We start from the raw sequence: 13,828 nt of genomic DNA, 5'->3' as shown, positions 1-13,828 counted from the left end.
TCCAATTAAGAACATCATAAAATTTGAAGTGTTCTTAATTTTAAGCATGGTAGAACATTGTTCGTACTGATGACCTGACATGTTTTAGCAGGTTTATGTTTGGAGCCGACTCCTAGCTGAAGGCAGCTATCATCTTTACAGCCATCTTGAGCTCGTCAGGCTTATGGGGCAGTTAGTTTCATACCAGCAAACAGCAACCCCTTTCAGAACTTAGTTGAACAACACCAGGAAGTGCAGGACTGGACCTCAGTTCTGCCACCCACACAGTATTAACCCCAGAAATGGGACCACAAACCTTACCCACTGGAGTGTTTGGACCACTCTATCCAAACATGTTTGGTCTGATAGTGGGAAGAAGCAGTGTTACTATGCAGGGACTACACATTTTTTTCTGGAGTTATAGACAATGATTATCATGGTTAGATTAAGGTAATGGCCAAGGCAATACAGAATATAGTCACCATTCCTACAGGAAGGAGGATAGCTCAACTATTGTTAATCCCATTGATCCCTACTAATCATAAATATAAGAGTACTAAGAGAGAGGATCAAGGCTTTGGTTCCTCTGATGCATATTTTGGTTACTCTGATTCCCAAACAGCAGATGCCACATGTTGGCTGCCAGAGAGAATGATTAAACAAATAGACAACAATAATAAGTCCAGGGAGGAGAAATCCCCTGGGAAGCATATTTTTTCTTTGCAGGAAACATGAAGATGCTTCACTGGAGCGGATCAACCAGCATGCCTGACTTGGAAAGTTCTCAGTGCAGAAGAAGACATCACCACCCGCACCTCCAGGGTGGCTCTATTGGACTCTTGGATTTATGATTTAGTGGGGTACATTGTTTAGACCCAAGTGAGAACCCATTACCACAGTTACTATAGCTGTTTTTTGGATTTGAGATTGATTGGGGCAGGGACACTGATTTCCTTACTTGTTTTGTTAAGATCAAAGTTATGATCAGTTCTGTATATATACAGATTTAGATTTAGAAAATAGTGCTAAGGAATAGAAGAGGTTTATACGTTTTACTCCTCCAACAGAGGGAGTTGTGTGCTACCCTTAAAAAAGAGTGTTGCTCTGAGGCAGAATGGTTTACACAAACCATTCAGACAGCATTAAGTCTCTTGTCTCTCAGGTTCATGCTTTTGTACAACAACAGACAGATGCTATTCAAATGAAACCCATACAGGTCCATTATTACAGGCTGGAAGTAGGGGACTCTAAAACCTCTGTCATCAAGACTGACGAGGATTAACCCCTAACTTACTCGCTAAGCCGGATAGTCAATGACGGGTAAGAGAACACCTCAAGACCCTTGCCCCTAACTGGGAGGCCTCACCATCCTAAGACAGGAGCTCAACCAATGGCTATTGAGTATCTAGAGACGGGAAAGGGAGGCTGGGGTCCTTTGTTCCAACCTAAGACAGGCACGGTTTCCGTAAGTTTTCCCAGCCTTCCCTTTTGAAAACAAATTTAAAAAGGGGGACCTGTTGGGAGCCGACTCCTAGCTGAAAGCGGCTATCATCTTTACAGCCATCTCGAGCCATATACCCTGACAAGAGACTTGTTTTCCACAGCCCGAAACAGCTGAGCACACTCTGATAAACATCTTGTTTTTCTCATATATCTTGTTTTGCTGTTTAGTGCCACCAGCTGCAAGGTCTCCTCACTGCTAGCTAGGTGCACGTGATATCCACGCTGCAAGGCACTTGACGTAGTGCCTTCAGCTGTGCTTGTCCACGAGGGCAAGGCACGTGGTAAAGGGTATAAATACCCAGGATTTCCTTCCAATAAAGAGACTTGAAGAGACTTGATCAGATTCCATGTCTTGTCTCCATTCTTCGCATCTCTGCTCCGCCCTCACTCTCTCTCTTGCTAGGCCTGGACCGGAGCAGCAGAACAGGCCATTACAACGTGGCCACCCCCCGAATGTGAGGCAGCTCGGGTGGCTACAAAGTGGCGCCTCAACGTTGGAGCTCCAGTAAGCGGGATACAGTGAAGGACACAGTGGGAATTGGAAGCATGCATCCTCACTCCTGCACTGGAGACCCTGTTGACTGACCCAAACAGGTTGCTACAGGTTTATATAAGAATACTTAGCAGATTCTAATGGCCAACAAAATGCATTTTCATGGCATGATATGGAAAATGAACCTATTTATGTATTTCAGGCTTTGTTACAAGCCCACTTAAAGGCTTGACCAACATTTTTCCTGTTTTCCTATGAGTTTTTTCCTCCAGATTCTGTACATACATCCGAGCATCAGTGTTTATACTGAGCAGTAGAACTTTGTGAATAATGCAGGAATACCATTCAGGTTAATGTGTCTTCAGCATTGACCATATCAGAGGTTGCTTTCCAGCAATTGACTATAATATTAAATTAGGTTTCTAATTAAGTTGGTTCCAAATGTCAAAATGATCTTTTATAAAACAAGAGGTTACAAACAGAGCGTATAATGCTGTTCACCTGGTAAGATCTGCATAGTTTGTTAATAGTAATGCAATATGTATGTCTGGTTTCTCTTTTTTAAAAGTATTATGTAAAGGACTGTGGTCCAACATGTACATCAAATTTCCTAGCATTTGATGACTGGGGTTCCCAGCATAGGAATGTAGGCAGGTCTTCAGTGCACCTTAATACTATGGTCTTTTCATGACAGACTCTTTATTTTCTAATGTAAGAAGATGTTAAGCATGATTGATAAAAAACTATTATGCATCTACTAAAATAGATTTTATACTAATAAAAGTAAAAAGTTATAGTTTCATAAAAATTGAAATATGTTTTCCATCAAAACATGTACTTCATTCAATCAAATGGATTGCCATTTAACTCAAGATTATTTTATAAACCATATTAATATTGCACATAGACAATAGATTAAAGACTTTTTACTCTGTGGTTTCCTTCACATAATTCATTTCAATTTATTTCTTTCCTGAGTCTGGTCGGTTTTTCAAGAGAAGATGGGATTCTCATACTTCTTTCTTCTCGCTGGAATGGGCTGATATTTTCTTCTTTGGAATTAGGTGAATACTTTTCTGCTTATCCAGTAAAAGTTTAATTGTGAAGTGTACCAAATATACAGAAGTCAAGCTCATTAGAAATAAATAAACTCACTTTTAAAAAATCAGAATACTGAATATGGGGAAAGTATCTAAAAATATATGGCCTTCATTATGGTGATATATATTCCTATTACTTCGATGTCAGTGAAGCAATTAAGCTAATTGAACAGTTGTTGAGCTCAAACCAGAATTTGTTTTCACTTATTGAACTAATTACAAGGTTTTTTTTGTAACCTTCATGAAAATTTGCAAAGATAATATTCACATTCTACACTAATGAGGAAGCTATCCATAGGGTACATTCTGTAGGAATAATCTAGAAATCAGCATCTGCTGGTAGAGTACTTTCATGGTATGCATGAAATCTCATCACCGTATAAACCTGCTTCGGTGGCACAGCCTATAATCCACTCACTTGCAAGTAAGCTGCAGAAGTACTAAAAACTTGAGGTTAGCTCAGCTGTATAGTAGTTCAGGACCAGGATAGACAGGACACTTTATTTCCAAAACCAAAATAATAAATATCCACATCTGAACATTAACTCAAGTCTGTGAAAGTAGTAGACTTCATGTTAATGAAGTTTTATATTTGTTGCTGAAATATATAATTAAAAGTGATAGGCAAGAATATGAGAGTAGTTATTCAAATAAAGAATTTCTTATGCATACATGAGAGCCAAGATCAAATCCCCAGCACCCAGGTAGGTGGTGGTTGAGTATGGTCATCTGTAATTCCAAGAATTCAGAAGCTGGAGACTGGAGATCATTGGCGCAAGCTAAGTCACTAAGCATGTAGTATCTGCAAACTCTTGGTTTCACTGAGAACCACACACCAAAGAGAAAGTGGGAATGATTGAGAAAGTGATGTCAGCCTCAGCATTCACATGTACATGCTTCCACATAAAATAACTAACACACTTTCAAAACCATACATATGCACACACATGAAAAGCTTGTAAGCTATTAGGTAGATAAATTTTTATATGCTTTATCATAATATTTTAGTATTTTATAAGTTAAGATAGTCTTCACTTTTAGCTGTCAACAGAATACATACCCAAATTTAGAAAACTATAATTTTATTTTCAAATAAAATTTCCTTTTTCTTCTCCTATTCACCCCAGATTTTCTCTATGCCTGTAATATTCTATGCATTGTACTCATCTGTTGAAACTAGAAAGACCAAATTCCGCTGTTGTAACTATTTCCAAAAAGCATCCTGTGCTTTAGAAGACAACCAGAAGTAAAATTTAGTTGAATGCCATCACATTTTGATTTGACAAATTAAAAGTTTGTGAAATAGTATATGTTACATTAATCCATTAACTTAGATTTGACTTTACTATGTAGCAACAATTAAAATTTAAAAAGCCATGGAATTTGAGCGAGAACAAGAAGTTGGGGACAGTTCTGAGGGAGAAAGGGGGAGGGAAGAAATGATGCTCTTATTATAATATCAAAAATTTTAAAAAATCCAAGTCTTCGTTCACCAATTCTACACAGCCTCCTTTGGGTTATGAACCCCATCAAGGCTGGACTCTGAAGGATCACCACTAATTTGAATGCTTAACCCCACTCAGTAATGCTAGTAAAGAGGAAGTAGTAGGTTCCCATGGATATCTGCCCTTCTGAAGATCACACTGGTTATTGAGGTGTTATATACATAAAAAATAGTCTTTGGATATAAAGAGATCCCTTGGAGCTCTTATCTCTTTTTGGAGCCATGATTTTTTTTCTTCTAAGGAATTATTTTTAGTATGTGCATGCGTATTACATACGTGCACATAAATGTGAAATCCACAGGGACCAGAGGTATCTGGTAACTCTGGATCTAGATTCGGCAGTAGTGAGCTGCTGGGTATGAGTGCGGGGATTCAAACTGCAATAATAGTACGCACTTTTCATAGAGCCATTTCTCCAGCTCCAGCTCCATTTCTTCAGCTCCAGTTTTAAACAGCAGTAACAAAATACAGGATCTAAAAAAGCAATTGATAAGGCAAGGATCAAAATGTTCAGACCTGAAATGATCATTTTCTACACTGACAAATTCTCATGGCTAAACAGAAAAACCAGGGCAATCTTAGCAATAGAAGCGAAGAGCTCCAGCCTTCACAGGACTTGGGCCAACTGCAACTTCAGGGCTGAAGTTTGTGTTTAGTTTATTGGTTGTAGGAAGTCTACTGGCTTTGTTTTTGTTTTAAAATCTCAAAAACTAAACTTGAAGAAGTAGTAATATTAAGTGAACTGTGAATTTATTATTAAGTCCTAGGGTGACTGGAGCTCTGTAAGGTAAAAACAGAAGTATGTGTTCCAAGCTCTGTTCAATGACTTCACACAGTGCAAAATATTATGGTTAGTGTCCCAGTGTCGATCTCTGCCTGGGAGCTTTTTTTTCTGGAAGACATGAAAGTTACTCTTTCTCCAAGTATAGAGATTGTAAAATTTATAACATGCTGGTAGCAGCCCAAAAATAATGACTTAGGGAATTGATGAATAAATATATTAGCTTCTTGTTCTCAGTGGAATAATTACTAGTGTGATGTTTTACCATTTGTAAGAGTATCCAATGGAATTAAATTCTGTGTACTACCTGCCATAGAGACCTACGATGTACCTTTCAGAGTCAGGTTTTATTCTGTATCATTCTTTCACCTTGATATTCCCAACAACAGAACTCAGTAGAAACTGTTTGTATTTAAGTTTTGTCTGAGGATCTACTTGTAGAAAAAAAGAAATTCCAAAGCATGTGGGTATGTCACAATTCATGTGTGTGAGTCACATGTACATACACATACATGCACACACAAACACACACACACTCATATACACACTCACTATACATTATGATTTTCTCACTAAAAACTACAAGACCAAAGATAATGTATAAATTCCATATAACAACAGTGTTTATCTGTATGAGACATAAAAGGATCTAGATATGCAGCATAGATATTTCTATAGCCCTGCATTTTGACAGAGTATTTTGAGAGCAAGATGACTATTCAAAGAGCTGTTTTTTGCTCAAATATGCATAATAAAGATATGTTCTTATATACAATGTTATTCTCTATGTTATAAACCTTGATTATATATTTAGTACCAAGATAAAGTTTTCAAGTTCATCAAGATACCTATTATTATCAAGTCTTAAGTCAAAGTAACGTATTTATAGAAGTTCAAAAGCTATAGTGTTTTGGGGAGGTGACATTTTTTAATTTTGAATACAAATAAAAATATTTGCGACCTTAAAATATTCTGCATAGAATGTGCAAGTAAATTTAAAATTTGTATCTCAGCCAGAATCTGATTAAAGTGATAGTATATGTTGTACTTTTATTCTTAATCATTCTTGATGTGAACTTTCAGGCTGAGCAATTTTAACTTAAAATGTATATGCCTTCACTGCCTTCATTGTAATTTCTGTACAACGTATCCATTTTAATGATTAAGGAAACTCAAAAGACTACCTGATATATGTTTAGCTTCTGGTATATATTCCACAAATATAATGTTTGCAATGATTCTTTCAGCTGCAATTAATTACAGGCCTGCAGGCTGGAGAGATGGATAGGAAGTTCAAATGACTGCATTCAATACCAGCACCACTTAAACCATGTATATATGACTTTTTAATCTAAGTAAAAATATATTTCCTTGGCACAAAAAGAATTCATATCCATACTATAATGCTACACACATTTATATACTTACTGAGTATATAAGTAATCATATAAATGATAAGTATATATGCTTATTATTGAGTTCACAAATATCCTATAATAATATATTTAATATGTAAGTCAATGTGTGTTATCTCATAACTCACTTAATTTTTATCAGCTAAATACTGAGAATTTAGTGTTTTTATGTACTTAATAGTTAGGTAAAATGGATATTTCTGGTTTTGTTGGCGATTCAGTTGTACCACATGATTTTTTCTAGAAACTGTCTTATGAGAGTAAGTTTTACTGAAGCAGACATGTGAGAGGATGTTTTGCTGAGAACAGGCACGTGGTGTTTTTCTAGTAGCTGTCTGGTGAAAGGGTATGGGATGTTCTACTGGAGCAGACGCTTGAGAGGACTCGTGATGTTTGGAAAGAATATAAGTGCAACCCAATAGACAGTGGGCAAAACTCTTGCATTGGCTTGTCTTGCAACTCTTCGCTTGTATTCTTTGGGCTTTGTTGATTCTGGTCTCTACTGACAATATTCTTGCATTGGTTCTCCTTGCAATGCTTTGCTGGTCTTTGTTGAAGATTCTCTTGCATTGGTTCACCTTGCTTTCTTTACTGAGCTTCACTTGTCATGATATCTTGGAGAGAAATATACCAAAGAACTTCTGGTGGTATTTTGGGTACTTCTTGCTGCTTCTGCCAATTCATGCTGATCAGATCAGTAGAACCTTTTGGTTTCTTCTAGATCTAGCTGTTGCTACTGATGCATGTTTGGTTTTTTCCTGTATTCCTGATATTTTGCAAGTTAACTGAACTACTGACAACAAAGATTGGAATCACCCCAAAAGACTATTTTTAACAGGTCCACAAGTACTCTTTCCTATTAACCTTTCTACTACCCTACCTCTTACATGTGGTGGGCTAGAAGGGAGGTTGAAGCATTGAAGAACAATAATTAAATTAGTTTTTGAAAACTCTAAGCCTACAGTGGGGACTTTATGGTTATAATGTCTGACCTAATGGTTTTAATGAATGTTTATCATAAGATTAATCTGTCTGTAATAGACCATCCTATGTATCCATGTCCACTTAAAACTTTTTAGATGATTCTTGTGATTTTTTTTTAACACTAGTGTAGCTTCTATGGGCTTGCCTCAGAAACTCTAAGAGGGGCACACTCAGCACATCTGGTATTGAAAACTTGATGTAGAGAAAGGAACTCAGTGCCTGAGGAACAAAAGAGCAACAAGGAATGCTGCTGATTTGGAAGCTTGTTTGTTGTTCTCATTCTGTCTCTTTTTTTATTCCTCGAAGGGATCAACCTGAGTGGTGAAAACCCTTCATTAAATTGTACTACCCAAATTGTACTACCCACCCAAGATTTGTTCTTTGAACATGTATCTGTTTTTATTTTAGAAACAGAATTCTGTACTTTATTTTTGTCCTTTTCCTTTACTCATTATTCATATTTATCTGACTTCATGTTCTTCCTGGATTATTTTATTTTTTTATCAAATAAAAATAGATGAAATGCCCAAAAGTGGGGAGAGGGAACTTGTAGAGTCCACGTCCAGTAGAAAGACAAGGCATCAAGTGGAGGGAAGGGGTTGCCATCCCACAGTCAAAAAATCTGACCCAAAATTATTCCTATATAAAAGAACTGCAGAGACAAAAATGGAGAAAATACAGAGAAAACTGTGGTCCAGTGACCAGCCCAACTTGGGATCCATCTCAAGGGGAAGCTCTAAGACCTGACACTATTATTGTTGCTATGATATTCTTACAGACAGCAGCCTAGTCCTCTGAGAGGCCCAACAAGCAGCTGACTGTGATAGAAGCAGATATTTAGACCCAATCAAGTAACTGAAGTCAGGGACCCCTGTGGTTGAATTAGGGAAAGGAAGGAAGAAGCTGAGGAGGAAGTGACCCCAAAAGAAGACCAGCAATCTCAGCTAATCTGAACCCCTGAGATCTCTCAGAAACTGAGCCACCAACCAGTCAGCATACAGGAGCTGGCCTGAACCCTTCACAAATACAGCAGAAGATTGCCTATTCTGGCCTCTGTGGAAGAAGACGTGTCTAACCCTTGAGAGACTTGAGGCCCCAGGGAGTGGGGAGTTGTGGTAGGGGTGGTGTGGGTTGGAGACATCCTCTTGGACACAGGGCGGAGAAGGGATGTGATGAATAACTGTGAGAAGTCTAACTGGGAGTAGAGTAAGGAATAGACTGTAAGAAAATAAAAGTAATAGAAAAAAAAGAATAAAGTATATAATCATACTCATCCCGTTTATTTATTTTAAAGGCTTTGTACCACTTCAAAACTAGTTATTTGTAAAATCTCTGTCACCTTTGGAATTATTTTTTAACATATTTACATTACTGTTTGTTAGAAATATCTTTCAAGTCACCAGTGCAATGTACCATGATACTAATTATACTGTGTAAAATACAAGCGATTTATTTACTTTGATTTGCAAACACCTGATGGTACATAACAAGTTACAGCATTGATGTTAGCATCATTTCAAATAACTTCAGAAAGCCCCCATCACATACTTTGTTTTCTGTTCTTCGCGTAAGTTTTAATTAGACTGATCAAAGCTGCTTCACACATTGTAAGTTAGAAAAGAAAGAAAAAGAATCAGCATGATTTTCTTTTTTTACAAAAACAAGGATAAAATGATTCATATTAGAAGAAGGAAAAATCTCAAAATGGCAATTTAGATTAAAAATAATTTTAATGAAATTTATCTGAGACATGCAAGTATACTTTTGAACAAATGTGATGAAAACATACGAGAGGCAGATCCTAGTCACGGTGGGGACCTTGCAGTACTGTAGTCAGTGAGACAGTTGTGGGGTGCTGGGCTGGGAGAAGCAGCTGGGAACCTGGTTGAGCAAGTCTTGAACCCTGAACCCTTATCTGGATGGCAGGTGTTCGGCTTTTGCCCCCAGGCCCTGGTTCTTTTCATTTGATTCGGCCCTCCACAGCACCTCCCAAAGAGAGGTCTATGGCCATCAATCATGAGGAACAGTGCCTCAGGCTCTCCTACATGTAGATGAGGTATCTCCAAGCTCTCAGACCAAGCCAATAGGTGTTGTCTGCTGCCAGACCCTAACCCACCCTGAAACTGTATATAAGGGTTCTATTCTGGAGAAGTAAAGGTGTGTTCAAGAATCATCCTGATGTCCGGGAGTTTCTGTCACAAGAGCTGTAACACTAGAGCTGTAACACTTGGGGAGAGATCTGCTCTCCCGGAACCTTCCTGGGGCACCAAGCTGCTTCCTCGCCAGCTAGCCGGCTTCCTATCAGCCCAGCCCAGGCCAGCTCAGCGCTGAGAGACAGGTGCAGCACCTGGGATCAGCGACAGCAGAGACTCAGGCAGAGGCAGCAGTGGGGGCAGGTGATCTCTCCTCCCTGCTCACGCTCTGTACCCTTTGACCCAGACCTTTCACATCAGGCCTGGCTGGAGACCAACAGACAGTGGAGACACAGGCAGAGGCAGTGGCAGAGACTGTAGCAGACCCTCCTTGCTCTCACTCGTCTTCAGCCGGGATATCATCGTGGGACATCATCTGCAACCGCGGACCCACAGACAATAACTGAGCAATGATCCTCTAGTTTATAGTGAAGAACTTTCTTTCACATAAACAAGACTAGAGAGCTTTTGGAAAGTACTAGGCAGTTTCTAAGAAAGCACTCATTTCACTGGACCATTTGTCCCAGTGTCCCTGTCTCACATCTAGGACAATTTAATTACTAAAATGCTAAACAATAACATCAATAAACACATTACAATGTAAGCCTTTTTGAAAATATACTTTTTCTAACTAACATTGATTTAAAAACTTAAAATTGCTGAGGAGAGCAACAATACCAACCAACCACAGCTCCCAGGTTCTAAACCACCAGCCTGAGAGCACTTAGGGAGGGATCCAGGGCTTTAGCTGAATAAGTAAGAGTGGAGGGCCCTGCTGGGCATAGGTGGAAGAAGAGAACCTTGACCTCATGAAGGCTAGACGCCCCAGGGGGTGGGAATTCTGAGGGTGGGGAGGTGGGAGTGGGGGGTAGATAGAGGTTACATCCACAGAGAAGGAGGAGGAGGCGTGAGGGGATAGGGGGTTCCTAGGTGGGTGGGGGATGGGGTAAGGGGACAACATATGAAATGTAAATAAAACATCCAATAAAATAAATTTAAAAAAAGAAACTTTTAAGTAAAAAACATACTTGTATGAACAATAAGAGTGGATAAAGGGCCAGCAAGCTATCTTAGCTTGTAACACTTTGCAAGCAAGCTAGCACACTTGTTTATTCATTGATCCCACATAGTATGAAGTAACTGACTGCAGCATGGTGTCCATCGGAGGCCTCCACACACATTCGTTCACAACAAATCCCTCATAAATAAAAAATTTAGCCATATGTGTTACTTAGGTCTTTACTGCTATAAAAAGACACAGTGACCAAGGCAACACATTTTTTTTTTTAAGAATAACTCAGCAAAATAAAATTCCTGTTTATTGTTGGACATTGTTTTGCACATACATCAAACAGGCCAAAATAAATAAATAAATAAGCAAACAAACAAACAGCAACTTCATAGACAAAAAAAAAAAAGGGAAAAAGAACTTTTATCTTTGACCTTTTTAACCATCTCGTACAAACCAACTACTTATAGTACAGCTAGGTACATACACAAAAGGAGTTACTGGAATGCTTGGAATAAGATTGTTTTTGTTGTTTTTGTTTTTTTACAAGTTTTTTTTTCTCCTTTGAGATTATAATGAACATGGTCACATCACAAGTAAAGTCTGAAGACACAAAACGTTCTGAAGGCTGGTTCAATCACACATTATCATTAAAAATGGCTGACCCCTAACAATATGTACAAAACTACAAAATGTAAATAAAAAATACAAACAAATTTTCCTTTTAAAGTATTTTTAAGAAAAAAGCAGGGCCTGGAAAGTTCTGGTTCTTTTTTCCTCCCATGTTGCCAATTCATGTTGTGGCTTCAGTGGGGTGATGAAGAGCACATGTCACCTGTGGGTTGTACTGGCCTCTGTGGCCTGGGCCTGCTTCTCTGCTCGAAGGTGACCACGTTTAAATTCTGAGACAGGAAGTAGAAAGTGAATAGGTCACGGTGTGTAAGGTTAGCTTTTCCTTTTGCTGTGTGTCATCCTCCTCAGTCTTCTGCTTCTTGGTATCAACATCATCATCCTCTTCATCCTCAGCTACCTGCTTGCCCATAGGAGCCTAAGCTTCCTCATCTTCATCTCTGTCCCCTTCCTCACAGTCACCTTCCTCCTCCTCTTCCTCCCCACTGTCTTCCTTTTCTTCGTCTACCTCACTGTCAGCCTCCTGCTCCCCATTTTCATTTTGAGCGTTCCCATTGGCAGATGCATCTCTTCCATTCTCTGCCTCCTCCACAACTTCCTTCTTCAAGTCCTTGGTGGTGATTTTGGAGCTGGTGTCCACTGCTGTGTTTGACATGATGGGGCATGCTGCGGGTCCATGGCAGCAAGTGAGGAATCAGTGGAGCTCAGGATTCTGGCAGGAAAGCTGCCTGTTGCATGAGGCAGTGGGTGGTGAAGGTGCCTGCAGTGAGCGCCTGAGCAAGACCCAGGAACAATGTAAATATGGCTTTTCAGAGCAGCCAGTGGGCAAGGCAGCTCTTATAAAGGACAACATTTCATTGAATCTGGCTTATAGGTTCAGAGGTTCAATCCAGTATCATCAAGGCTGTCATGCCACAGGAAGAGCTGAGAGTTCCATAAGTTCATCTGAAAGCAGCTAGGAGAAGACTGGCTTCCAGGCAGCTAGGAAAAAGCCTATGCCCACAGTGATACCTCATCCAACAAGGCAACAACTTAAATAGTATCATTCCCTGACCAAGTATATACAAGCCATCATACTCTGAACAAAAATGAGAAAGACAATTAAAAACACTTAATTTAAAAGTGAATATGACTTCAATGTAGTATTAAAAATTTGCTATTGATCTTCTACTTTAGTTGATTAAAGGATATATTTTTAATCTTCTTGTGGATTAATTAGTTCAGAAATGAGCTATAATAATTTATTTGATTTACTTCCAATTGGATGTTGTTTCTCACTTAAAACTGGAAAGAAGGAAATGATGCTTGGGTATCTATTTGTTTAGAAACAAAACTCATATGGAGATTTAATTGTGAAAATGCTAATGCATTATAAAGCGCTAAATAAACAGAGACTTGAAGTCTACACTTGTTCTCTGACACATTAAAAATTAAAAAATAATTTGTAACAAGAATGAGAGGAGTATGTAAGTTTTTTATTTGTTTGTTAGTTTGATTTGTTTGGTTTGTTTGGTTCTTGTTGTTATTATTTATTTATTTTCCTAACAATTGGTGTTTGGTACAGAGTTTCTAAAATCCTATTAATTTCCTGATTAATGAGGTTAAAATGAATAGTGTATACTTTACTTTTTGTGGACTGGAAAGGATTCTGCTAAAAGCAGACTTCCTGTGTATCTTAGTGTATTTAAGAGAGGAGAGATACAGCAATGAGAACATAGCTTGATTAGAAGATTGGAAATTGCAACCTTGTACAATCATATGGATAGAGATGGTCCTGATGAATGCATAATTGTTCACATCTGTATGATTACAGCTTCATGAACATCTCAAAGTGCGACCATGAGAACTTGTGGACTCCTCTATACAACAGTATGCTCCCAGGCTGGGGAACACCACCAATGCAATTAGATGTTTGAGATCCTTTAGAACATTATTTTCCCCTTAACCTTGATGATTTTGTATAATTGTATAATAACTTGTACTGTAAATTAATGAAATATCTTCCCTTATTTATAATAAATAATCTGATATGTGTTTATGAGTTCTTGGCATCTGACACCAAAATTGGAGTCTGAACCGAGGCCCAGCCTTTCTTCTGCATGATCTGTAGTAGCTTGAGTCACTAGTGTCAGAATCATTCTATGTAAAGTTATTCCACTCCTAGTTGGCGTCCTGATGTAGAAACCCCACATACAATGTGTTAGAAATAGTATAAATATAAAAATACTTTTTTTTTT

At 38.4% G+C, this 13,828-nt stretch overlaps 1 protein-coding gene across 1 annotated transcript; it reads right to left on the bottom strand.

The window, feature by feature from the left end:
- Window positions 1–12,009: 12,009 nt before the first annotated feature.
- On the bottom strand, window positions 12,010–12,246 carry LOC114610431 (prothymosin alpha-like). The gene has a single exon (XM_028755019.1). It carries the CDS (start codon window positions 12,244–12,246, stop codon window positions 12,010–12,012), a length of 237 nt encoding a protein of 78 aa, XP_028610852.1.
- Window positions 12,247–13,828: the final 1,582 nt, after the last annotated feature.

The sequence above is a fragment of the Grammomys surdaster genome, unplaced genomic scaffold, assembly GCF_004785775.1.
Source record: "Grammomys surdaster isolate TR1022 unplaced genomic scaffold, NIH_TR_1.0 62, whole genome shotgun sequence".
In the NCBI taxonomy this organism is placed as follows: domain Eukaryota; kingdom Metazoa; phylum Chordata; class Mammalia; order Rodentia; family Muridae; genus Grammomys; species Grammomys surdaster.
This window is presented reverse-complemented; position numbering and strand designations above follow the sequence as displayed.